General features: G+C 54.2%; 2 protein-coding genes across 2 annotated transcripts; both read left to right on the top strand.

Moving 5' to 3' along the window:
• Positions 1-2541: 2541 nt before the first annotated feature.
• Positions 2542-5444, top strand: LOC101723656 (uncharacterized). Its single transcript, XM_004838944.4, has 2 exons — positions 2542-5004; positions 5199-5444. Exons 1-2 carry the CDS (start codon positions 3921-3923, stop codon positions 5360-5362), a joined length of 1248 nt encoding a protein of 415 aa, XP_004839001.2. The 5' UTR covers positions 2542-3920; the 3' UTR covers positions 5363-5444.
• Adra2a (adrenoceptor alpha 2A) lies at positions 5372-8741 on the top strand. The gene has a single exon (XM_004838943.3). The coding sequence runs from the start codon at positions 5455-5457 to the stop codon at positions 6844-6846; it is 1392 nt and encodes a 463-aa protein (XP_004839000.1). The 5' UTR covers positions 5372-5454; the 3' UTR covers positions 6847-8741.
• Positions 8742-26337: the final 17596 nt, after the last annotated feature.

Raw genomic sequence — 26337 nt, 5'->3', positions numbered from 1 at the left:
CCTGGGCCTGTTACTTCTGTGCTACTTTGCTCATAAGTAAAATCTATCCATTCACTCACTCATTCATTACAGAAGCACTTTTCAAGTTTCTTTGCTAGTGTGTCTTGTATTTTGGTATTTATTGAATTACTTAGACCTTTGTTAAAAATGCAAGTGCCAAGGCAGCATAATTTTACTGAATCAGAACCTCTAAGAAGTCTACTCCAGATTTTTTTTTATGGTAGTGGGGATTGAACTCAGGGCCTTCTCACTGAGCTATATCCCCAGCCTTAAAATTTTTTTTTTTTTGAGATAGTTAAATTGCCCAGACTGGGCCTGAACCTGTACTCCTTCTGCCTTAGCCTCCCAGAGTTCTGAGTTACAGGCACGTGCCACCACACCCAGCTCGGAAGCATGATTTCTTAGTCCTTTCCCTTGTCACCCTGCCCTACAGGTGAGAAGGTCAGCTCAAGGGAAGAGAATGCATCCAAGCTGCAGTAAGGACGTGCAGGTGCCATGACAGGGAGACCTGGCTCTGCGGTTCAGGTGCTGCCCAAGCAGTTGGTGCTGCCTTCACCCTGCACCAGACTGGTCCTTGGCAAATGTCCAGTCTCAGGCAGCATTGCCTGTTGCTACCTCCAGGACCTCTTGGAATGAAGAGATACATTTTGCCTCACACTGACCTGCTGTAGTAGCCAGGACTGGATCAGGAGGGCAGAGATTGGCCGAGATTTAGCCACTTGTCAATGCTCTCTTTTCTGATAATCCAGGGATCTTGCAAGTTCCCCCTGGCAGAATGTGGAGGGGACAGCTTCACAGTAGGGGGCCTAGAAAGCTTGTTGGGCTCATAATCAGGACACATAGGGTTGGGGCTGATCCTGCCACTTATTAGCTGGGCCATTTACTTACCCTCTCTGGGCCTTATTTCCCTCACTTACTTACACAGACAAATGAAAGTAACTATGTTCAAAGTTATTTTTAGAATTACCTATAGAGTAGATGGTATATAGTAGTGGTGGCAAACCTATAGCATGCGTGGCATGGCCAGCTTTCATTACTGAAAGCTGTAAAAAATTCGCCAGCACTGGTACATAGATATAACACATACACAAAACATATATAGTACATAATATAGGGTACGTAAACTACTGAGCACTGTGCCTGGCATGAGGCCAGTGCTCACAAATGGTATTTTAAAATTAATAACAAAAATAAGGGACCCCCATTTGTGTGCCCAGAGGTGGTTCCTCCTCAGGCCACCAAAGCCAGCCTGTATCGGAGGTTGCTCTCCACTGTTTGCTCCATCTCAGCTCCCCGAGCTCTGTGGCACTGCTGTGGACCTGCTGGCCTGAGCCTTGGGGCAGTGATTCTCAGCCTGGACCCATTCTTTCCAATGCAGGTTGACTTCATGCAAGTCGGCAGGTAATTGGGGTGCCAGGAAAGAGTGCATGCCCATCTCCACAGCCTCACTGAGACAGACTGCTTCCGCTAGGGTCTTCAGAAGAGTGCACACCCGTATCTCCTGGAGGGGTTTGTTAGAATCCACCAGCTGTGTCCCACTTTGGACTTGAGTCATAATCTCTGGTGGGGCACTGGTAAGTGGATTATCTTCCCAGGCAGGGCTGGTATACAGGTCTGGTACTGTCCTTGTGGATGTCTCTGCTCGGCTCTGGCTCACTCAGCTAGCACAGCATGAACCCTTCTAGCAAAGATTAATGGTGTCTGTGTAGATTTTCAAAGCTCAGAGATACCAACTCTGTGACAGACTACGGAGGCAGAGCCCTTGGTGATAAGGAAGCTCTGACAGGAGGACGAGCTCTGTATGGAGCAGAGGCTCTGTAGAGAACCCTGGACAGGACGCATAGCACAGTAACAAAAGGGTGCTCCAGTTCTTATTAACATTCGTGCCACTGCACTGGGCCCAGGGTCCCTAGCTCCTTGAGAGGCGTGTTTCCAGATTAAGAGAAAAGATTCCAAATCCAGGAATGAAGAAACCAATTGGCTGCTTGGGAGCAGTCAGGAAATGTGACAAGAGGTGTCATACACAAACCAGCAGCAAAATTCCAAGAAGGGAAGCACTGCAGACTTTGCTTTTATTTTCCCCTTTGCTTCTGAAATGAAAATAGGAAGGCGATCAGTGCTGGAAGTTAGTGTAGACATGGGAAGTGATAGTGACTAAGATGTACTTTTTTTTTTTTTTTTTTGAGACAGGGTCTTGCTATGTCATTCAGGCTGGCCTCTAACTTGAGGCAATCCTCCTGCCTCAGCCTACCAAATGCTGGGATTATAGGTGTGCGCCACCACACCTGGCTTCAGTCCCTCCTTCTGAGAACATGGTGAACCCTAAATGGCCACAAGCTTCAACTTTTGTCTCTCTTAACATTTGTACCTGAAGTATGGAGCTTCTGGTGCTGGGCAGAATTGAGTGTTGTCACATTTCCAAATGATCCCACTGGTAATGTCCCTGCCTCTGCTACAACACTCAAAGCGGAGAGCGGAGTAGAAGGTGTGAAATGATGGACACGACAGAGGGAGGAAATTCTGCCTTTTCAGCTTTCTTGAGACTGTCTAGAAAGAGGGATTAGAAAAGTTCCTTGGGACAGAGTGGAGAAGGTAAAGAATGAGAGGTTTTAAAGACACTGGTGCCAAACGAGGTATCTGTGAAGTACAGTGGACCCTTGATTTACAAATTCAATTGGTCCCTGAGGGCTGGTTGTAACTCAAGTTGGTTGTAATCAATACAGCTGAGATCTGGATGTTTACCTGGGTACACGCTATACATAACAAGAGGCAGATGAATCATCCATTAACTTAATTAACCCAATTGTTTGTATGGCAGGCCGGTGGTAAACTGAGGGTCCACTGAACTTTGAAAGGCATAAACTTCCCGACCATCTGCATCAAGAGCAGCAGCATCGATAACAATCACGAGGGGGCAACAGGCCTGGCTGGAGTTGAAGGTGGCCACGAGGTTATTCATGTAGTCCTCAGCCCCGGCAGACTTCAGCATGCACCTCGCTGCCCAGAGAGGCGGTCTGTTCAGTCTTTGGCACCCGGCTTAGATGACGACATAAGGCGTTTGGGTTTAGCGGTTCCTTAAATAACACAACTTTTCTTTAGGTCTAATGTCTCTCCTGTTGACATTTCCTAACCTCCTGGGCTTTCTCCTTAAACTACCTGCTGCTCGTCTGAGAAGTGCAGATGTACAGTGCAAGCGTGCCCTCGTGATGGTTGAAAATCTATCACGGGATATCTAGCATGCAAGGAAAAACTTGCTATTCCTACCTCCATTTCGTATCAAAGAGAATATTCTCTTCCTTGGGCACCTCCCCTTACTGAAGAAGGGGTGTGCATATGAGTGGAGGTGGGCTTAGTTTAGAGTTTAACTTTGTAAAAAATATTTTAATTGTACAAATTTTATACAGTGCTTAACGATCAAATCAGGGCAGTTAACATTTCCACTTACCATTACTTTGTGTTTGGAGCCTTGGAGCTCCTTCTGGGAGGCATTCATAGGATGTTTGTGGCTCCACAAAGACACAGCGCTTCCCAGGAGTTCAGAGCTGGGCAACTGGACACACGGGTCCACGGCCGTGGGTCCAGGGTGGGATGCCAGGCCTGGTCTGCCAGCCCTTCCTTCCTGATGTGATTTTATCAGAGTTCCACTCCCTCTGGAGGTGGAGTACCTGTTTGGGAATACTTCTGCAACATGACAAAGTACAATTTAAAATCTGGGCTCTCCTTCCCTGAGCTTAGACCCAAGCTCTCCCGAAACAGGAAAGTGTAGGCAGAGGACCACAAACTGGAAGAGGTGCCCGCCCCAGCGGGTGGCTTCCCGGCCGTGACGATGAGCGGCCAGCAGGTGTCAGTGCGCCCTCGTTCTGGCGGCTCTGGGCTTGGGCTTCCAGGACCCCTCCCCACCGCAGTCTTGGGGGTGGGGTATGCGCCGGCTGGACCTCCGACCTCGGAGTAAGGCTGAGCGCCCCCGGGCTGGAGGACAAGCGGTCGCTCCTTCCCCAAGCAGAAGTCTGAACTTCGGTCAGACTCACTCCCTTGTGGGTGCTGCGCACTCCACCCTAGGAGTTCCCCCGGAACTCGCACCTTCCTCCTCCTCCAGGACTACGGCCCGGGCGGAGGCTCGGCTGCTCCGGATGCGACCCCCTACCGGAAGCTGCTTCTCGGGACCCGGGGTGGGGGTCCCCAGCTCCCCGCCCTCCCCGGACTCGGCTGGGGTACAGCCCTGGTGCCCGCGGAGGCAGGAGCTGCACGGCCAACTCCCAGCACGGGCCGCACCCCACACCCAGGTTCTCTCTGTAATCCCCTTCCTCCAGGTGCCTGCCTCTCCAGAAGGCCCGTCCAGCCTGCGGCAGCCTTCCCTGGGGTCCGGCGTTGGGCACGGGCGCCGGACCCGCCGAGGGGAGGCGCGAGGGGCGGAGGAGGGTCGGCTTCCCACGTGGGGGCTGACGCCGGCTGCTCGGCAACGCCAGCTCGATCCTGGGGCTATAAAACGAGTCCACCGTAGCGCCGCGGAGCAGCCGCGGCTCCGGCTCAGCAGCCCAGCAGCCGGCGCGCCGCCGCCTGGCCCCTTTTTCCCCGCTCCTGCACCCCTGCTCCAACTCACGCTGCCCTCCGACCCCGGGCCGCCCTGCTGCACTTGGCGCCCCCCGAACCGACGCCTAGAAGACACTGCCTCGGCCGTGGCTCCGGGAGGCCCGACCGCTCCCCTGGCCCGGCCCGGCCCGCTTGAGGTCGGGGTGCCTTCATGCGGCCCTACACTCCTCACCCCGCCGCCTCTGCCGAGCTCCGCGCGCTGCGCCCCGGGCCCAGCAGGGCGCGCAACTTTGGAAGTCCCGTGGCGCTCCGCTCCGAGAGGCGGCCCCAGGTCGGGCCCAGCTCGCCCCGCCGCGTCTGGGGGAAGCGAGAGTCCGGAGCGGCTTCAGGGATATGAGGAGGCAGACTTAGGGCTCCGAGCCCGCATCCGCTCCCCTCGGCTGCCTCCGGGTTGGGGGCCGGCCCCCGCGCACGGTAAGATCTCTTGCTTTGCTCGGGCTCGAGTCAGGACTGTGTGTGAATGATACTGATGTTATACGCGGTGTTAGATACAGTATATGTGTAATTTCCTGCCATCCTTCCAAATCACCAGGTCACCAGAGATTTTTGTTCTCTTTTCTTGAATAAATCTCTAACCATCAGCTTGCCCTACTTTTCCTGCCGCTTAGAGATAAAACTTGGCCGTGTGGAGGAGCTCGGAGCGAGGACCCCCTCCCACGTCTGCAGCACCGGCGGCCGCGACTCGCGGGGCCAGGCCCATGGGTCACTAGCCGCCCCTCGCTCGGGCCCGGCCTCCAGCGACTCCTTCCCTATGCGCGGCGCGGCGGGGTGAACGGGCGCCGGAGGACGAGGAGGACCCACGGGCGCCGGGCGGGGACGCGGAGGGCAGCAGGCCCCGGCGGGCGGGCGAGCGGCGCCGCGTTCATGTTCCGCCAGGAGCAGCCGCTGGCCGAGGGCGGCTCCGCGCCCATGGGCTCCCTCCAGCCGGACGCCGGCAACGCGAGCTGGAACGGGACCGAGGCGCCGGGAGGCGGCTCCCGGGCCACCCCCTACTCCCTGCAGGTGACGCTGGCGCTGGTGTGCCTGGCCGGCTTGCTCATGCTGCTCACCGTGTTCGGCAACGTGCTGGTCGTCATCGCCGTGTTCACCAGCCGCGCGCTCAGGGCGCCGCAGAACCTCTTCCTGGTGTCGCTGGCCTCGGCGGACATTCTGGTGGCCACGCTCGTCATCCCCTTCTCCCTGGCCAACGAGGTCATGGGCTTCTGGTACTTCGGCAAGGCGTGGTGCGAGATCTACCTGGCGCTCGACGTGTTCTTCTGCACGTCGTCCATCGTGCACCTGTGCGCCATCAGCCTGGACCGCTACTGGTCCATCACGCAGGCCATCGAGTACAACCTGAAGCGCACCCCGCGCCGCATCAAGGCCATCATCGTCACCGTGTGGGTCATCTCGGCCGTCATCTCTTTCCCGCCGCTCATCTCCTTCGAGAAGGCTGGCGGCGGCGGGCAGCAGCCGGCAGAGCAGCGCTGTGAAATCAACGACCAGAAGTGGTACGTCATCTCGTCGTGCATCGGCTCCTTCTTCGCGCCCTGCCTCATCATGATCTTGGTCTACGTGCGCATCTACCAGATCGCCAAGCGCCGCACTCGCGTGCCGCCCAGCCGCCGGGGTCCGGACGCCCACGCCGCCGCGCCGCCTGGGGGCGCCGAGCGCAGGCCCAATGGGCTGGGCCCGGAGCGCGGCGCCGGCCCGGGGGGCGCCGAGGCCGAGCCGCTGCCCACGCAGGTCAACGGCGCGCCCGGGGAGCCCGCGCCAGCCGGGCCGCGAGACGCCGACGCTCTGGACCTGGAGGAGAGCTCGTCGTCGGAGCAGGCCGAGCGGCCCCCAGGGGCCCGCAGACCCGAGCGCGGCCTCCGAGCCAAGGGCAAGGCGCGCGCCAGCCAGGTGAAGCCCGGCGACAGCCTGCCCCGCCGCGCACCGGGGGCCACCGGGCCCGGGACCGCGGGGCCCGGGGAGGAGCGCGGCGGGGGCGCCAAGGCGTCGCGCTGGCGCGGGCGGCAGAACCGCGAGAAGCGCTTCACGTTCGTGCTGGCCGTGGTCATCGGGGTGTTCGTGGTGTGCTGGTTCCCCTTCTTCTTCACCTACACGCTCACGGCTGTTGGCTGCTCGGTGCCGCGCACGCTCTTCAAGTTCTTCTTCTGGTTTGGCTACTGCAACAGCTCCCTGAACCCGGTCATCTACACCATTTTCAACCACGACTTCCGCCGCGCCTTCAAGAAGATCCTGTGCCGGGGGGACAGAAAGCGGGTCGTGTGACCGCAGGCCCCCGCAGCGGACTGTGGCCTGGGGCGTGGAGGGCGCGTCCGCTGTAGCCTAGGACCTGCCCACCCGCCCGCTCCGTGCTTCCCGGCCTGGAGGGTGCTCTGCGGGGCATCTGCTGTTGTACTGGGGCGAAGTTCTGGCTGGGAGGGCCACCCCCACTCTTGTTAGGGCTGCTCCTGACCCAGAGGGGTTTCCTGTTGGGCCGCCCCTAATCAGTATTGTTTTCCAAGGGTATTTGCCCTCTTCCCCCAGCCCAGCTCGCCCAGCTGTTCAGAGCAGAGGACTCCAGAGGGCATGGCTCACACAGGGTAAATGGGAAGGGGATCCCCCACCCTGGCTCACTGCTCCTTTCCAGCCCTGAACTCTCTAATTCTAAAATACACACTCAGGGCAGCTCCTGCCCGCCCTCCCCAAACACACTATTTTTGATAGCAAACCTGGGGGTCCCCAGTGTCGTGGGGCCTCGGGTGTGATGTTGGGATCCTGGCTGTGGGGTGCCCTTCAGGCAGGCCCAGCGTCTTTTCCAGGCCAAGCCCCTTTGCAGTGCAAGCCCTTTTCTGGTGGTGTTTTGTCTCTCTGTGTCCTTTTCACCAGCAACTGGTGACTGTCCCTTGGACGGGACCTGCTTTGAGATTTCCTGGCAGAGAAAAGATTTCTGTCCTTTCCCCCCTGTGCCTGACAGCATAATTGCCTTTTCCTATGTAAATATTACAGTGATGGACCAAGACAGAAGTAAATGAACTTTTCTGCTTTGCATCAGCCCTGTGTATAAAGCCATTATCCTCTGAGGCCCCGTTTGCCCCAGTAACTCACTTTAAAGCGCACTTTCCGGTGGCCTCGCCTCCCTCTGGGGCTGTGCTTGAAGAATCTGTAAGTTTCTATCTCTGATGTGTGTGCACCCCGCCTCCCCAAGCGCTGACGGAGGGGAAATCTTTTAGCTGCTGTTTTTAGACACAGAGGCCTGGAAATTATGTGCAAGAAGCAAACCCGATACAATTTGCCCAAGGTAAACAATTTGAAAACACAAATGGGCCTGCCGGACTGTACAGTTCCTGCCCCTAGAGCTCTTAGGTATCAAAGTGTTGTCCTTCCCCGGCTTCTTGGGGATCCTGTCACTGATGAACTGCCAAGTCGGGAGGAGGCAGAGCCCTCGTGTTTACAGCCCGGGTTCTGCATGTTTCAGACGGGGACAGTTGAAGGCCTGCGCTCTTCTTCACTAAAGACAAACTAATGTCAGCACATGTTGCTAATGACAGTGGATTTTTAAAAATAAGTTTACAGATCAAATGTGAAATAAATACGAATTAAGTGTTCCTCCTGTCTGTTATCTGAGTTTTCAAAAGCTTTAGTACTGGGAACATCTGATTATGCGTACATTACAAAATACCTTTAAATGCACAACCAATAACAAAGCTATTATTTACCAGTGTTCCTGATGGGCCAGCCACTCCTTGTTTAATCTTCCCAAGAACCCCAGGAGGTAAATTCTGTATTGGCCCCAACTGGCAAGTGAAGAAACTGCTTCTCACAGAGCTTTGGCGATGTGCTCCAGGTTTACCAGATGTGGCAATGCATTGTACACAGCTCTGTGCTGGTGCAGGGTCTGTGGTCTTAAACCCTGAGGCTTTCTGGAGTCACAGTGTTAACGCTGCTCAGAAGCTGCCCTGAGATCCCTGTGTGCTCGGAGTGGCTGTATTCCAAGGGTGTGGACACACTGTGTGTGACGCCCCAAGGTGTCTGTGTGTCCCAATCCTATATATATACCTCAATGAACTATCTACCCGAAAGTGCAGTATGTGTGTAGGAAACTACAATATGTTCCAGGGTGTGTGTCACGCCTGCACGTGTGGTTATATCCCCTACAACATGATATAAACACCAGTGTATTAGTTGATGGCTCAAATTGTCTCTGGCCAAAGCCACGCCCCCTTCTGTTTCCCTCTTCATAAAGTCAGTCAGCCCTGCTGCCTTTTTGGATGGAAGAGCCTCACACTGTGGTTGTGGCACTGTGGAGCTGGAAGCATCTCAGAGCTCCAGGAATCCTGCCCCTCATCTGATGGAGGAGGAGGTGGTGGAGAGGAATTGGCTTTCGGAGGATCCCACAGTCCTGGGTGACACTGCCAGTGTGGAGGATGAAGAGCTGGTGAAGAGCCACTTGTCAAGCAGCTGGGTTTGCGGGCAAACACAAAGGACAGGTGGTTCTGGGAGGCCAGACTTCGGAAGCCCAGCTATCCATGACGTGCGTGCAGGTCAGCTGTCCCTCTGCACTCGGGGCGCCCATGCCCCAGAATGCCAAGTAATAGGCCGGCCTGGCAGGCCTCCAGGACTTGGGCTGTGTGTCCCAGCCACCAGGGCAGATGAAAACAGCCTTGTTGACTCTCTGTTCTGCCCTGTCTGCTGGGAAGTGTTTGCCTGGCACTCACCCGCAGAGGCCACCACCTGGGAAAGAGGGAAGGGTGGGCATTGGAGCCACCTGAGGGGGCCTCTCCCTCTTGGCCCGTAGAAGCCTGGAGGAAGTGGGGGAGTGGGCGCTGGGGCCCGGGTGTGATGCTGGGTTTCAGAGTTTGCAGTGAAAGCCATTGTTCTAAGGGCCCAAGCAGCAGTCTGCAGAGGGGAGTGGGATGGAGGAGGAGTGGCTCCCAGGGGAATCTGAGCACAAAGAGCAGGAGATGAGACACCAGCCCATGGCCTGCCATCCATACTACCTGGTCCCCATTCCCCAGGCCAAAGAGCTCTCTGTCTGTGGCTGAGCTTCCTACGTCTGGTAGCTTTGGCTGGAGGATGGAAGCCATCGGCTGGCCTTTGGGTCTGCAGTGTGCCTCGACACGTTCACTTCTGAGAGCACATCAGGTTTGGGAAGGGCAGAGCCCTTATTTCAGCCTGGGTGTAAGAGACAGCCCTGCCCCTCAAGGCTTTGTTCAGCTGCTTCTATGCTGGAGGGGAGTGAGGAAGATGAAAATGAGCCTTAGGCTTCCCCTCCTCCTGATTCTATAATTGAATCCAAGCCTGAGGTTGAGGTTGCCTCAGCCACCATAAGCTCCGATGAGGGACATGACAACCCAAAGAGCTGTCAGGTTCTGTCCCATCCCAGGGTCACTCAGACTCTTCCCCCAGGGCTCTCTGTCTGATGCCATGTGTCCTCACCGTAACTGCTCTGCTGTTGGATGAGGCGAGCTGCTCACAAGCCCCATATAGGATCCCTCTGAGCCTGCTCCATGCAGAGCACTGTGCCGGGCACTGTGAGGCAGGCTCTTCCATTCAGACCATGCACAGCCCACCTCTGCTGCCTGTGGGGGTTGGCAGAGCCTGGGGCCTGCTCGGCCCTCTAGAAACCTGAGCTTTGCACGAGGAGACAGGATGAGCCCGGGCCACGCATTAGCCAGGCAACAGTGACGGGAGGAAGTGGATGCCCTCTGAAGGCCATGGGTGCCCTGGCAGTATGCAGTGGGGAGGAGGTGACTGTGGCAGGGCTGGAGTGGCCACCTGGTCTGGGGTCGTAGGGCAGGGAAGGCAGCTCAGCGAGTCCTGCGTGACCAGTCCATCCGAGCCTTCCTCAGTTTTCAGTTTTCCAACCTAATCCTTGCAGGTGGCATGACAGGTCTCATCCCCATCTGGGACACCAGTTGGGAGCGTTCCTCCCCAGCTCCAGTAGCACAGGTGGATCCGAGTTCCCAGATCCAGTGTCAGGCTTGTTGTCTCCCTGGGCCCTGCCACCTCTGAAGCGCACTTCAAGTCTGATGTGGAGGGCAGGGCACCCACGTCCGCAGGGTGGGGAGTCAGGGGAAGTTCCCGAGTGCAGTCCAAACACCATGGTTGTTTGGATCCAGCACAGATCTCTTTGATCCCTAGAAATCCTAGGGTTTAGAGTTGAATACAAAAAAGGGAACAGGGTCTTTTGGAAAGAGCCTGCATCAGGGCATTAGGAGGCTGGAGTCTAATCCCAGTTTTGCCAGCTGTGTGACCTTGAGCAACTTCATTTGTCAAATAAAAGTAGTGGGTCTAGCGTTACTTAGAAATGTGTCCCATGGAGTTAATTACAGACTCTAGCATCCATCTATCTATCCATCCATAACCTACTTATCATCTATTATTTATCCTTATTCTGGTAAGAGGTGTCTTTTCTTCAGGATTCACAGAGACTTTAATATGCCAGTGTGGTTTGTGATTCTTCAAGTGTGTATGACATGGTATGCTTTGCTCCCAACTCCCTGGACTATGGAATTTCATTTTTTATAAGCATCTCAGTGAATCATGTTTACTGGAACACTTGTTGGGAAATCTTGGGTTAAAGAATCTCATGGGGCTTTTTTGTTGATCTATTTTAAGATTCTATTAAACACAGAATCTGCTGTTTCCTCTGTCTTTGCCGTAGGTGATGCATGGACGTGGGCCAAACTGTATATTCTCTTTGGGGACAGCTGGCACTAAGGGCCACTGGCTTCACTGAGGCCTGGGGTCGAAGTGAGAGGGTGGCAAGCTAAGCCTTTTGTATGCGCATGCTCATGCAAGTGTGGGTGGATGTGTGTGGGGAAATCTGTGTATGTGTGCATGTGTGTGAATGTGCATGTGTGTGCCTTGTGTACACTGGCACACCTGTTAAAATGGACACTGAAGACCCTTGCTCACCTGGACCTGGAATGAAGGCATCTCGGGGAGTCAGGGTGGGTGTGCATTGGGACCAAAGGGCCGTTCAAGGGAAACTCCTTGGAGCACCAAGGGAGAGGGTAAGCTGCGTGAAAGGCGCCTGGCACCACTGCTTGGATGACCCCACAGTCACTGCAGCCTGAGTCTGGGCAGGGAGAGAACCAGGGAACCACGGTCACCACTGTCAGTCTCAACCTGCATTGCCTGGTGTCCGTCCTCAGCTGGGACTCAGCACAAAGGCGAGTAAGGCAGCAGCTCCTTGGCTCAGCCTTCCCGACAATATGCAGGTCAGGGAACGGGGCAACCAGAGAATAGCCCGTGGAGGGCCCAAAGCCTGGGAAAGGCAGGGCGAAGGGGTCAGGGTAGGGGAGCCAGCTGACCAATTCCTGTAGCCTGTCCAAGGGCCAGCCTGTGGGACACTGGGAAGCGAAGAGGGAAAACACGGGCCCTCCTTCCTCTTCTGACTATGGACATGGGGTCGGTGTTGGGGTTATGAGTACGGCCGGACCTGTGTGCGTGCATGGGCACGCACGCACGCACAGGCACACAGCTTTCCCATCTTCCTTGCCACCTGGTGAGCCAGGTGAGAGTGAGCCCCAGAGAACCCCAGTTTCTGGGCTATCCTTACCCCTTGTCTGTGGCTCAGGCTGAGCTTGGGGGATCAGGAAGCAGACTGAGCTGACCGAGGCTGGGGGCCAGGTCCGTGTCCTCACCTGTCCTTTGCATACACTAGGAATTCTGCTGCTCCTTCCTCGGCATTTCCAGGTCCTCCGCAGCCTTCTTCTTAGTACACTCCCTGGACACACTTTAAGGATTGTTTCTTATTCTGTAGCCCTGGAGGAGGCACTAGGACATGTAATGAATGAATGGTGGATCCACATCTTTACTCCTGCACTCATCTGAAACCAGTTTTTGATGCTATGTCTAAATTAACACCACTAATACCACTCCATTGGTACCAGGAGTCAGCTTATTTCACGAGGGAGCCGAACGGTAAATGGGCACCAGGAGTGGCAAGCCTAGTGATGTGGGGAGGGCAGCAGGGCTCCCTGTGGGACATGGGCTGAGCTGAGAGACAGCAGGAATGCGACAGGCAAAAGGACAAGGTGGCATGGAGTATGGAGGTGGGAGGGGCAGCGCTGTACGTTTGAGCAACTTGAGGAAGCGCCTCGTGCAGGGCCAGGTGGTATGCCCAAATCACACGGCTGCTCAGAAAGGAATTTATCTCGAGGCCAGTGGGGAGCCACTGAGGGAGGGGCAGGATCGGATTCTTGTTTGGAACAATCTTTGTGGGCGCTGGGTGGAGGGGTAGAATGTGTTGGCAGCAGTCACTTGGCTTAGATACTGCCAGCTGCTTAATGACCCGACTCAGGGCCTCCTGACTCTCAAGGAAGCCAGGGCCCTTCTTCCCCACCGTGTTCCCCGGTGGCAGTGCCCATCTCTTTACCGACCCAGATGCTAGAATTTCAGAGCTGTCCCTCCTTGTCTAATACCATGTAACCTGCCCTGCCTGCCCTTGGGAATATCCATTCCTGCAGGGTGGCTCCTGGGCTCAGCTTCCTGTTTGTGGTTGGGTGCAAACATCCTCTTGAGAGTAACTTCACTCTGCCCCATGGTGTGTGATGCTGACCGGACACATCTCCCTCACTTCCCATTCCCCACCTCGTTGCCTCGTCTACTCAACAGGCCGGGGTCTCTGAGGAAACCCTAGAGCCCCGCAGGCCCTGTGCTACACGGAGCTGCAGCGCTGCTGGGGAGCAGGGCGAAGGAGCCTTTGCCAGCTCCACCCGATCAGCGGGTTCTGTTTGGGATCAGGAGATCTGAGGAGGAGGCCCACATCTGGAACTTGCCCTGCCGACTGCTGTACCAGGTGCTTCCAGTTCCCCCGAGGAGAAGGCTGTCTGTCTCCAAGGGCTCAGGGACCTGTGCCTTGGCACATTCTGTCTGCTTGGCCTGCACGAGGTGCTGCTGGAGGTGAGTCCGCTGCTCTGGGCCAGCCAGGCCTTTCCCTGTGACTCGCCCTACTTGTTTAAAATTTGCCCAAAACATAATCCTTTCAACACTTGCTTTCTAACAATGGCACTCTCTCTCCCAGGATCCCAGAGAGGTGCCCAGCCTGTGTTCCTGTGAGGGCCACTTTAAAGCTAAGTGTAGGAATCAGGAAGACCTGACCTAAAAATCCCAGTCCTACCATGGATCGTCGGTTTTAATTTTGAACAAATGGCTGAGCCTGTTGGCCCAGCTGTGAGAGCTTGCCAGTGTTCGGTGCATTGCCCAGGCCTGTGCTTGGCCTCTCAAGGGCTGGATACCACTAACCAAGCCGGGAGGCTTCAAAAATTGTTTTTGGTTTTCATTTGGATTGAACCCAGGGCCTTTGCACTGGAATACATCCCCAGCCTTTACCCGCATTTATATATTTTTTTAAAATTTTAGGTGGGGTTTTGTTAAATTGCTAAATTGGCCAGGCTGGGCTCAAATTTGACCTCCTCCTACCCCAGCTTCCGGAGTGCTGGGATTAGAGGTGTGGGCATCACACCCAGCTGTGAGGCTTTTCAGGTTTATTTTCTTTTGGCCCTCTAGGCTATTCCGGGCTGAGTGGGCTGGGGTGGGCCAGCATCATGCCCCCAGAGCTAGTGTTTCCAGCTGATTTGTAACAGGATTTGACCCCTTGGCTCCTACCTGTCTTTCCAGCCTGTGAAATGCCCGTGTTCTTCAGGGGCGTGAGACAGCGGTGCCCATGGTGGTTTTTAGCAAGGCAGCTCCGAGCTGCGGCCTCCAGACACAGGTCAGGGCCCCACTGCTTGTCTGCTGGGCTGGTTGTGCAGTCTCGAACACACTACTCTTCCTTCTGGCTCTGGATCGCTCTGTGACCCCATCCACTCTGCCTTCGCTGCCTCGCAGTAACACCCAGCTTTAGAAGCCCCGCCATGCTATTGTAACGGGGGAAGAGCCCGGGCTTTGGCACTAGTTGTACAGGGCTTGAACCTTGGGTCTGTCTTCCTGTCTGTTGCCTTCCATGCCCATCCCAAAGGTGGCAAGAGCCCCCGGGGGTGCCCAGGGAGGGCACCGTGCTGCCGTCCAGCCGAGAGCCTCTGCTCGGGCCCAGTCCTCTGCCCTCTCATCCTCCAGGGCTCGGAGGAAGAAGCTTTGCACCTTGCTCTTCTTGTTTAAATGGTTCGAGGCCAGGGACTGGGGTCTCCACCAACCTGCTGTGTCCGCAGTGTGGGGTACTCTCAGCCAGAAGTTACAGACGTAAACCAAAGGAAAACATGGGAAGCACCGATGTATTGCTCTTGAAGAGACTTCTCCCCTTTAAGCCACTTCTAGCCCATGCGTCCTCCCAAGCTCCTCGGCAGGTGAGAAGGGCTTAGATTTGGGGGTTCACTTTCTGGCTGCTTCTCCGGCTGTCTCTGTGGCATTGGACACGTTGCTTCCTTTTCCACAGCACTGGTGTCCTAATCTGAAGACTGGGCAGGTGATCACTTACTCCTGGGGCTGTTGTGGAGCTAGGGAGGGTGATTTTGCAGTGAAGACTCCCTGTCTGACAGCTGTGGCCTGGGCAGGGGCTTCCACCGCACCATCTTGGAACGCACTGCTCCGGTCCCTGGCCCTCCACCCCACCCCCCGCTTAGTGGAGTGAGGCCTTTGGATCCACCTTAGGTCTTTGTCCTTCTCCAAGTGTAAGTTCTGAGAGGACAGACAAAATGGGAGGCAGCAAAGGGAATTAATTGTGATGAATTTCTTAACCGCTCTATGCTTTGCTTTACTCATCTGCAAAATGGTTTTGTTTTTTGTTTTTGTTTTTGTGAGGATAAAATGCATTGGTGTAGATCAGGTGTTTAGAGAATGTTTGGTGCAAAGTAGTTGTTCAATGACTGTTGACTGTTAGCTATTGATTAACAAATTAATATTCAAGGTTAATAAATACCCTGTGGTAACTCACTGTGTAGTGAAGATAATGGTGAGAAGTTGCAAGTAGTAATTCTCACCAACAATAGGACATAAATCCTGCAACTTTTATATAGTAGAATATTTGCATATTTAAGGGGAAAACAAATCTGACGATAACATAGGATGTTTCTCTCAGTATTTTTAAGAGAAAAACAAGTAGTGTGTAAATCAAACAACACAACAAACCTGGACAAACCAAACTGCTGATGGTTATCCCTGGATGGGGAGTTTGTGGGCAATTTTTTCCCTAAAATTTTCTTGAATACATTTTTCTACAATGATCGTGGATAACCGTGGCAGTAAAAGTGAGACATTTCTTGAAACAAGAAGCAGTTTCCAAGCTAGAGAGAAGACCTGTTTTTGTCTATTGGAAAAATGAAGATTATGATGAGTGAAGACAGACATAAAAAATTTATAGAAATTTAAAAAAATGTTCACAACTGAAAAAAATGAAATCAAAACAATGAGAAAAGGCATTAGGTAGAAAGCATAACAGAGACTGACTAATTATGAAAGGAATTTGCTATCAGGCTAGTGGTTGACCCATGAGAAAATCAATGGACGCATTTCCATCTGGTTAATTGAGTGACTTTCTAGCAAGCAATGAAAAAAAAGTCTGAGAACAATTGTGAGGTATCATATCACAGTAAAAATTGATGGAAATGAAATCACAGTAAGAAAAGAAATTATAAAATCCAATCCCCAGGAAGGATGTGGCAGTACTTGGTATTCAGAGCTGGGGCTGGTTTAGATTGCTGTGTGTGCATGTCTTGTTGGTTGCCAATATTTTAGGTATCAGCCCTGGAAATACCTGTGCTCATAGACAGCTCCTATGATACATAAATTGGGCCTTGCTTCTGCAGAGAAATTTGGCAGTATGTAAGAAGAGCTACAATATTGCTTGTATCATTTATCTTCACTGTCATGCTCTTATAAAAATACTAAAGTAATATTAAAATAAAAAGGGAGATTTGTTCAAAGATGCACATAGTAATGTTGCTTATATTAGCAAAACACTGAAAGTGAACTGAATGTCTCCTCTTAAGGACAGTGCATGCGCTGGGGCCGTGGCAAAGGCCTGTTCATAGCCGATCTCTCGTGCAAGCTTCGCGTTCGCAGGTCCCTGAGCTGGATACCTACTGCTCTGACTTTGCAGGGGAGCCTAGGCGACTTGCCTAAGGTCACTCAGCTCCTCTCTGTCCTTCAGAATCAGTCTATTGCTTTCTCCAGTGTCCTGGCTGCACGGTATCATCTCACATCCGGGTGTTTTATCATGTTTATCCTTGAGAGTGTAAAGTTCCACAAAGGGAGCGACTTTGTTTCCTGCTGAATCTCAGGCACCTACAACCCTTAGAAGGCGCATGACAAACATTTACTGGACCAGTAAGTGAGCAGTGTCAGTGTGATGGGACACACACGGGTCATCAGGCTGAGAATCGCGTCCACACGCGGAGAGGTGCGTGCACAGTGAGCGTGTGGTGTTGGTGTCCACAGGTAAATGGAAAGCTGGAGACGCACACACCCAGTGTGCACACTCTGCAGAGGCTCATGTCTGCAGGAAACAAGGTCCTTCACAGCGCCTCTCTGCGCTGCAGCTGCAGGGAAGACCGGTCTTCAGGTGGGCACACCCCCACTCCTACACCTATTTGCTGGAGGTTGATTTGGTGAGAGGTGGATGCTTGCACCCAGAGGTCTTTTGACCTCCAGGGCTGTGATTCTGATGTGCTTTTAAGTCTGAAACGGCTGGACAATGAAGACAGTGTGCAAAGATGTGCAAGGACAAACCCACAGGCCGCTGAGGCCCCGCGGTGCCACAGAGGAGCACAGCCCGGAGGATCATGGGGCGGTCTTCCGAGGGGACAGCCTTAGTGCAGGAGCATGAGCATGTGGAAGAGATGTGTGTGCTCATGTGTGTAAGTGGGATAAGTGTGCCTGAACACACGTTATATATGACATATATTGTGTGTATTTGTAAAATCACCCCTCAACCTTTACAAGGAGGGGCTCCAGAATGGATACCAAGCTCCAAGGACGCTCAAGTCCCTTATATAAAATGCTCAAATTTTTGCATATAACCCACACAACCCTCCCCTGTACTTTCAATGATCTCAGCTTGCCTATACCTACACAAATACACAGTCCCCCAAAAACATGCATGCACACTTCAGCAGCTCTCCGCACTAATAAGTGTCTGGAAGCAAATGGCCACCACTTTGAGTGCCTCTTGTTATTGTAGAGACCAAAGGTAACTTGTATTAATCTCATGATGTGTCAATACATTTAGTATTAAAATATTTAGACACATTATTCTTTTTCTGATGTATACTTTTTGGGGGCAGATTCTGTGGTGGTTGTATTGTTTAGGCCATAATGACAGGAAAAATATCTACATGTTCAGTGCATCCAGCAACAATATTCCTGAATATTTGATCCACAGTTGGTTGGATTCATGGATGTGGAGCCTGTGGAGATGGAGGACTGATTGTGTGTGGATATATGGAGATGTACACACACACCTCTGTGTGTGTGTGTGTGGGGGGGCAGTACAGGACTATTAGGCCATAGACCGAAGGTGGTCTCTACTCACTAAGGGCCCCGACTCAGTAGGGAGGACCAGAAAGAGGTCAGCGTGAGCCTGGTCACATGGCTCAGTGCTTCACAGTCACATTCCTGGTACCGTATTTGTGCACAGCAGTAGACGCCGTGCTAAAGGAGATGGTCAAGGAGAACTTCAAAGTCAGGGTTGCTGTGGGCCCGGTCAGTAGCCGCTTCTGTGTGGTCTGCTGTGTGGCCTGAGTCTGGCCAGGCTGGGCCTTATCGCGGCCTGGCTCCCCTGCGGGCACTGTGCTGTGTGCTCCTCATTCTCAGTGTGGGTCCGGAGCCACTGACCACAATCCGCTTCCCCCACACTCACACTGCCTTCTTGGTTGTCCCGTGGTTGCTTGTCCTTTCATGTTTTAGCTTTTGCCTTTCGATTTGATACATCCTGTTATCTTTTGAGTCTCGGCTCCTCTTGATGATGATGATGCTTGCTGCCAGTGATGGTGGCATGCCCTGTTCTGTCCTAGCAATGGTGGAGAAAATCTTGTGTGTACAGTGGACCCTTGAGTTACAACCGGCCTGACATATGAACAACTTGGGTTACAACTGCAATTTTAGTTTTAACTTATTACCAAAGTCTGGAGTTACAACCTGAATGCCGGCCACTTGTGTTTCCAGATGGTCTCAGATAGATTTAACCCTTAAAGGGTTCTGGAAGGAACATGACAACATCCTTTCCTGTGTGGGGTTAGTTGAGACATTCCGGGCAAACAGCTCTCTAAGGACACTGAGATCTGCCTGTGTATAGGGGAGAGACTTTGAAGGCTGTGTAGTAGAGCCCGAGCTTTCAGTTGACCAACTTGAGTTACAACCAGCCTTCGGGATAAATTGAGTTCTTAATGCAAGAGTCCACCATACCATTGTTGACCCAGTCCCTGAGGAACTCTGGTGAGAGGGCAGGGATGATTCATGTTTTGTTGGTTAAGGCTTTACAGATGAAACTTGGGCAGTTCTTGTAGTTGGGGGTAGGAGCATGGGAGCCAAATGGAAGGAGACAGTTGACACGTGGTGCTCTTCGCGGGGCAGAACTGTGAGTGCAGGAAGCTGGCAGCCCCACTGGCCAATGCTCTCAGTTCATGGAGTTTCACTTGGTCAACTAGATCAAAGATTATCATTAAAACTCAGCACAAAAGAATGCGGGCAGATCAGGACTGTGCCTTACTTCTGTATGAACCAACCCTTCCTGTTCCGCCTGGGTCTAGCGCAATGGCCTGCAAATAAAGTGTGTTTGGTGTGGTCTTGTAGGCCCTGGGGCGGTACCATCATGGGAGTGTGGGCTCAGTGAAGTGAACCTGGCTTCATGCATGGCCTGAGACGGAGTTGGAGACTTGGAAGCAGAAGTGATGATAGTTACTTAGACAAGGAGAGTTGTCCTGCCCTGCCGACCTGGGATCCTTCCCCAGGCCAGCCTGTTAGGCATTCTGTGTCCTGTCCCTTGGGGTATGGAGGACACGGAGGGGTTGATGGCCAGAGAACTTGCCCCTGGCCTAACTGGGAGGTGAGCAAGGAGGACACGAGGGCTGGTCTCTCACCCCCACTCTGCACAGCCTTGTCCCGGGCTCTCGTGGTATAGGAATCTTGAAGACTCAGCTCCCACAGCAGCTGCATTGACATGGACCTTGTTCCTATCCTGGCCTTAGCCAGTCTGGTCCCCCTCACTGAGAGCCGCGCTCAGCCCTAAGCCCCAGTGCGTTGGTATCAAGCTTAGGAAGGAGACTCGGGGCTCCCCAGGGGAGCGGCCCTGCCTCCACCCACTCCTGAGGTGGCCTGTCTCCTGTATGCTGGATCCCAGATGTGTGTGTGTGTGTGTGTATTTGTGTGTGTGTGTGTGTGTGAGAGAGAGAGAGAGAGAGAGGGGCAGAGGCAGACTGGACAGGAAAAAGTGGAGCAAACAAATGGGAAGTCACAGCAGCACTGCCCATCCCCTTGCTCGGGGACACTGCCTGTCCTGGTCAGGAGAGGCTGTGGTGGCAGGGAAGGGCGTACAGCGAGGCTTCCAGGACTCCTCCAGCCCAGGAGAGCACTTCGGAGGGGAAAGGAAACCAAGGCCCAGCAGTTCCTCCTTGGCTATGAAGTATGCAGACCACAGGGCAGCGGAGCCTGGGCTCTAAGCCAAGGCCCGGGGCCATCAAGAGGCTTGGATCCTCCCACGTTACTATCTACTATCGGATCTGAACACATCACTTCTCCTTTCACTGTCTCAACTTTCCCACCTATGGGTACGCTATCACCCCTCTCACTCCCACTCCCACTCCCACACACACTCACCTCCCCAGGTGAATGCAGTGAAAGCTAGGGGAGCCAGCTCTGTGCAGACTGCTGTGCTCCTCACCGTGGTGATGAGGAGTGTGCACCAGACCACGTACTGAAGTCTGTGGGCCTGCAGAGGTTCAGGGAGGGACAGGGGACAGGAAAGGCTGCTCCAAGGGGGACAGCTTGGTCCTCCGGCGTACTGGAGCTTTGTCCTGTTGCCGGGGCCACAAGACCCCAGGTGCTGGGCAGGGCTCCAGCCTCAAGCCCCTCCTCAGGCATAAACAGTCACTTGTCCTTGGTCCTGGTTTCAAGCTGGTTCCTTTTCAGACTGTGGCAGGAACTGTGGAGGCTCATGGACCTCTGAGTGAGGTGTTCTTATGGAGGTGACATGTGGGCACTCGGGGAGAAAACTTGCTCTCTGGCATTGTCACCATCTCGGCCGCCCCTAACAATACGATATGATGTGGCTAGTGAGAAAGGAAAACAGGCCTGGCTCAGCAGGACCTAATATAGCCTGGCATTCAAGCTCAGATCACAACGTAAGTGGGGACTGGTAACTGAAAACACAAAATCTCTCTCTGATGGGATGGCAGGGAGCCTGCTGCAATTGCAAAGGCAGGGCACACCTGGGGAGCTGGACAGAGGTCTGCAGGCGACTTTCTTGGATTTCCTACTCTGGGTGAGCCTCCTGTCCATTCTGCCTGGCAGGCGGGCCAACATCGGGTTGACAAGCTCAGTGAGCACTTGGATGGAAGAATAGGCTCGTCATCACCAGGGTCATAAATTCCTCCACCCTGACCTTTTAGCGAGCAGAGTAGACCAGCTTCCCCTGCCCTGGCCCTGTGAACATCCTGGCTTTACTGGTTTGGGTCCTACATGGAATCTCCCAGGGCATCCCCCAGGGCCTCAGGTCCAGCGCTCCTATGTCAGGCAGTGGACAGGTACTAACCTCCAGTGAGGCCATGTCAGGGCAGCAACCCTGAAACCTATTCTCTTCCTGCAGGGACTCAGCCAGAGTCGGCCAACATGACCAAAGACTGAGAGGCTGCTCCATGCCGACTGCTCATTCAGGTCGGGAGGTGCAGCGAGCAGAACAGGGGAGAGGAAAAACAAGGTGGAGAGTGAGGATGGACTCCTCAGGGCCACCTCATGGAGGGCTCACCTCTGTTTGCCTTGGACTTTCCTGGTTTTGATGGTGAAATCCCCAAATCCCAGGGATCTTCTTGTGTAGTGAGAACCAGGATGAGTGGATTTCGCTCCTCATCAGCCCTCCTGATACCTGCTCCTCATGGGAGCCGGCTGAGCGGTCTGGACCGGGTACCAGGTGACACACCTATGGGTACAGAGCTGCCAGCTGGCAGAGTGAGGGCTTGGATCCAAGTCCAGGAATCTCTCAGTCATTCCATGACGTGGGACATTGGGTCTCTGCAATGATCTTGACCAAGACCTTTCCTCAGCTTGGAAGTGATGCTGAAATAGCAGAAAGGAGGAGGGGAGAGAAGCGGTCATTCTGGGAGGATCAGAGAGAAGAAGACCCTGTAGCTCACACTGCCTTGGGGCTGGAGGATCCTGTGAGGGGAAAGAGCCTCTCTGTCCCTAAGATTTGGCCTCTGCTTAGGAATGTGTGCAGGGCTCAGGAGCCCGTCTGTGCTCTGCTCACATGTGCCAGGGAGCAACAGGCAAAGGTGCAGCTTATCAGGCTAGCATTATTCTCACTTCTCACGGGGAGCGTATTTGTCCAAGAAATATTTATGGACTGATCTGTTGGCTCTTTGTCCTTGAACACATTATTCCCTCTGCTTGGAACATATTCTTCTCTGCTGTCCTTTGTCTCTTTTCACTACCACATCACAAATCCATCCACTCCTCAGGTCCTAGTTTAATGTATAATATTTATTGAAACTTAGGTTGGGGAAGGCCCTATTTTAAGCACTCTGCACTGCTTTAAGTAGAACTCACTTAATCCCCGTGAAAGCTGTCTGACTCAGTTAGACCCATCTTACAGTTGAGTTATCTGACTCACTGGCTTGTCCAAGGACGCAGGCTCTTCAGGTTAGCCTGCCTGAAGCGTGACAGGAAGGCTCTTCTAGTCCTTGCTCCCTGACCCCAGAGGTTCCTGTTGGAGTACTCACCACAGTCCCCCATGTGATGTCCAGCCTGTTCCCTCCACAGAACTGAGCCCCAGCGGGCAGGGCTCTCCTCTCACGTGCCCCTGACTCTAGGCATTTGGAAGGAGATCAGTTAATACTTATTGAATGAATAAATGGATTGGTTGGTGGGTGAATGAATGAATCAGTGGCCTTAAGAGCTCTGAGGCTGAGGTCCTCGGAGAAGCCGCCTGCTGTTGCTGTAGAGACCCCTGCACTGGGAGAGTTGAGCTAAGGGTCTCTTGATGGCCCAGGACAAACATAGCCCTCTTTTCTGGGGTAACAGTGTAACTGTGACACTGGAGAACAAACCTATTTTTAGGCATCAGAACAAACTTGAATTCTTCTGGGAGTGCAGTGGGACATGTTCACAAATTCTTAGGCTAAACTGAGATTTGGAGGAAATTCCATTCCTGCGGTGGTGTCTATATGCTCAGCCTCAGGTTTTACACCTCCTACCGGCTGCAAATTCTCCTCTGCAGTTGGGGGCACTTTAGAGAAAAGGTCTGAGAAATTCCCCTTGGAGAAGTGGCTAGAACTCAGGTCATAGGAGACTCAACCCAGCGTGGGGTCCAGGGCAGGCATTGCATGAGCAGAGGAGCAGAGCTGGGGATGAGCGGAGCCTCTGGTGCCCTTGTTCCTCCAGCCGGTGAGCCACTGGCCGTCTCGTGGATAGTTCTGAGCATGCCAATCACTATTGTAACAAACACTTGGCAGCCACACCCAGGAGCACCCTCCAGCCTCCTGGAAAACCTCACACTATAACTAAAGAAAGCGGCAGCTCTTTTCCTCTCCACAAGCCAATCCGTTGTTAACCTTGCTGGGCCCGAACACACTGTACTCCTTTTTAGCTTGGGGGACCAATCAGTGGTGGGGCTGAGCCCCCTGCCCCTTTCTATTTCCATACCTTGTACGACCGTTCTCATGGGAAAATCATCGCATTTCCCCACGCGGGGACCCTGGGTAACCTGGCTTCGTGTCTTAGACATGTGATTGTCTTGGGCCACATGGGCAGAGCCTGATGAGGGCCTGGGCTAGGGGTGCCTGAGGTTCGCAGGATGGGCTCAGCGAGGCTTTGCTTACTTCAGAAAGCGTTTCCAAGGAGGAGAGAGGAGCCAGTTCCGTGTAGAGCAGCTGGAGCCAAGCAGGGCAACATTCTCCACTGGGGGATTCACTCGAACTCAGCAGCAATGGCAGGAGGTGCGGCCCATCACTGTCCCTTGGAGTTTCCAAAATGGTTTCCAACCTTGGTTTCCTTTGATGCTTGTGCAGTTCTGGAAGGCGGGCTCAGGCAGAAGGCCTAACCTCATCCTACAGTGGAAGAGACAGGTAGGGGCAGAAAGAGGGCCCCAGGCCCCACAGAGGCAGGAAGTGGCAGAACTGGGTCGGAGTCCACATCCCAGCATGGGTGGGGGTGGACAGGGTGTGCGTTTGGTGCTCTCATTAAGTGGCGGGGTGTCTTTATAGACACATATCTCAGGACACAGACGGGTGCATCCCTGCTTTGGGGTCTCCACTGGTCCTGGATCTGCCAAGGACCCCTTTTTCTCCAGCAGTGGAAGGTCATCAGGAGAGGCGCCTGCAGTGCTGGCGACTGGCCGGTGATCCGCTGGGCCCTTGGCGGGTGTTCGTGGCCCTGGACTTCTAGGAGCTGTCCTGCTGCCCCAGCCGTATACAGCAGAGGGTGGCTGGGCAGCTCCCTGAAGCCCCATCTGTAGGGACACAAGATCCCCACAGGAAACTTGCTAGGATGGGGATATTTTTCCATGTTGCATTCTGGGGAAGTTTCCTGGGGTTGGGAGGTCTTTCTTGGCTAAGCTGGCCGGGGTGGGGTGTGCTCTCTCGGGGAGGGTGCCAGGAGTCCAAGGACTCCCGAAACAGGGTACAGGCAAATAGCTGACGAGCTTTTGGTTTGCTGGGTACCCCTGGGCCCAGAACGAAATGCTGTGAGGCCATGGTTGTGGACGACCGCCTCAGGCCCTCTCTGACCTCTGAAGTCAGGGATGTCACTGTGTAAGGGGCGTCTAATTGTTTGCCAGCTTAGGTACCAGCCTGCCTGGTAGGTGGCGGTATGAGCACCACGGGGGTCTCCGGGATGCACCCAGGAGCCGCTTTCCTGGGGCCTATGTGGGTCTTTCTGTCATGAGTCCAGCAGGAGGCAGAAAGCTGGCAACCGAGGAAGGGCGCGTGGAGTGTGAGGCTGAGATTCCTCTCCTTTCTGTCACTCGCTGGCTGCCCTACCCAAGCCTGGGGTTGCCAGTGACTGGGGAGGGGGAAGTCGTGTGTGCGTGTGTGTGTGTGTGTGTGTGTGTGTGTGTGTGTGTGTACTCCAAGTCAGTGCGCAGCTCTGGGGCTGACCCGGTCTTACCAAGAGGAAAACACACCCGGCAGGGATTGATTCAGGTAGCCCAGGAGGTGGATGCTGGCCAGTGAGTGAATTTCATGATGGCCACAGACCTGGAGGCAAAGGCTGTAGGGAGGCCGGCCCAGTTCCTGGCAGCCCTAACCCTGTGGGAGTTGCTTACAATCTGCGAGGCCTGTGGGTGACCGTGGACGGAGGGGTAGACTGCTCCGTTGAGTCAGAAGCTTGTCTTTGTGCATGGTTGCCTGGCTGCCACCCAACAGGCATGGTGATGGCTCTGGGCTCCTTGCCCTCCCACAGACTCAGAGGACGTTCGGCGGGAGGGCTGGCTCCGCTCCTGTGGACGCCTGTTGGCGACAGGGACCCAAACTTGCGAAGACAGCCAGTATGCGCTGATGCCTGCGGTGTCCCAGCTACCCTGTCAGGTGGGTCGCAGTATACACTCTCTTCAGTTCTCCCAAGAAGCGAAGCCTGCAGTCAGCGTCACAGTGCCCATGTTACAGAGCAATAAATGAAGGCTGGGGTGAAGGGCTCCGCCCCGAGTTGGCTGGAGACCTTTCCCTGGTCTAGAGACCTTCCCTTCCGTGAGTCTCTTCCAGCTCTAGCAGCCACATTCCCTGAAGTCTCTACTGCACCCAGAGTCCGGTGGGGTTTACTCCATGGGTCAGGGCACGTCAGGCTCGGACATGCCAGGGCGGTGTCAGGTGCAGGAGCCGAGTTCATCCTCCCATTGAAGAAACAGGTGCTGGGCTCTCAGCCTGTTAGGGAGCAGTCATAGTGGCCTGGAGCTCTGTGCACTGCAGTGAAAGGGAGCGAACAGGCAGACTGGTGTCCTGCCAGGGGAAGGGGAGCATGCTGGAGCGGCAAGCCTTTCCTTTGTGGTTTGTATCTAGAGGTTGCCCAAAGCCCCATGTGCTCGTGGGGGTGTGTAGCTAAATGTGATACTGGCAGGTGAAGCCCATTGGGAGGAGGTACGGGGTGTCCGCTGGCAGGGTCTGTCTCCCTCCCTCCCTCCTCTTTGATCTCTCTGTGCGTCGCTGCCATGCTGCGAGCTGGTTCTCCTCTGCCATGCTTCCTGCTTCGGAGCCAGCTAACCATGGGCTGAAATCTCGACAAACTGTGAGCTACAACAAAGTTCTCCTCCTTTAACTTGTGGGAGTCGGGTATTTTATTCCAGGCTTGAGTAAGTACGACACCTTCTCCCAGCACCACGCAGGATGTCCTAGAGCAGGGATCTGGCAGAGGGGGCTGCAGAGGCCAGAGTCTCTTTCCTCCTGCCCTCTGTGACAGGGCGGGGAGGTCCGGCAGGATATGAGGGCCTGGCAGAGGCTGAGTACAGAAGGAAGATCAAAGACCATTATGGTATTTGCTAGTCCCACTTGCCTGCCAAAGGCAGTGGGAGGTAGCCAGGGCCCGAAGCCACAGCTAGATCCTTGCTGTCATCCTGCAGTTCCCGGCCGGGGCGAGGCACGGGGGACAAGGTCAAAGGCATCCTCACCTCTTTCCCAGCCAGGAGCGCATCCTGCC

Source organism: Heterocephalus glaber, unplaced genomic scaffold (assembly GCF_053883595.1).
Source record: "Heterocephalus glaber isolate CG9 unplaced genomic scaffold, H.glaber_assembly_v1.0 deba00001497, whole genome shotgun sequence".
NCBI classification, from domain to species: Eukaryota; Metazoa; Chordata; class Mammalia; order Rodentia; family Bathyergidae; genus Heterocephalus; species Heterocephalus glaber.
The sequence above is the reverse complement of the archived record's forward strand: the minus strand, read 5'-3'. Positions and strand labels throughout refer to the sequence as shown.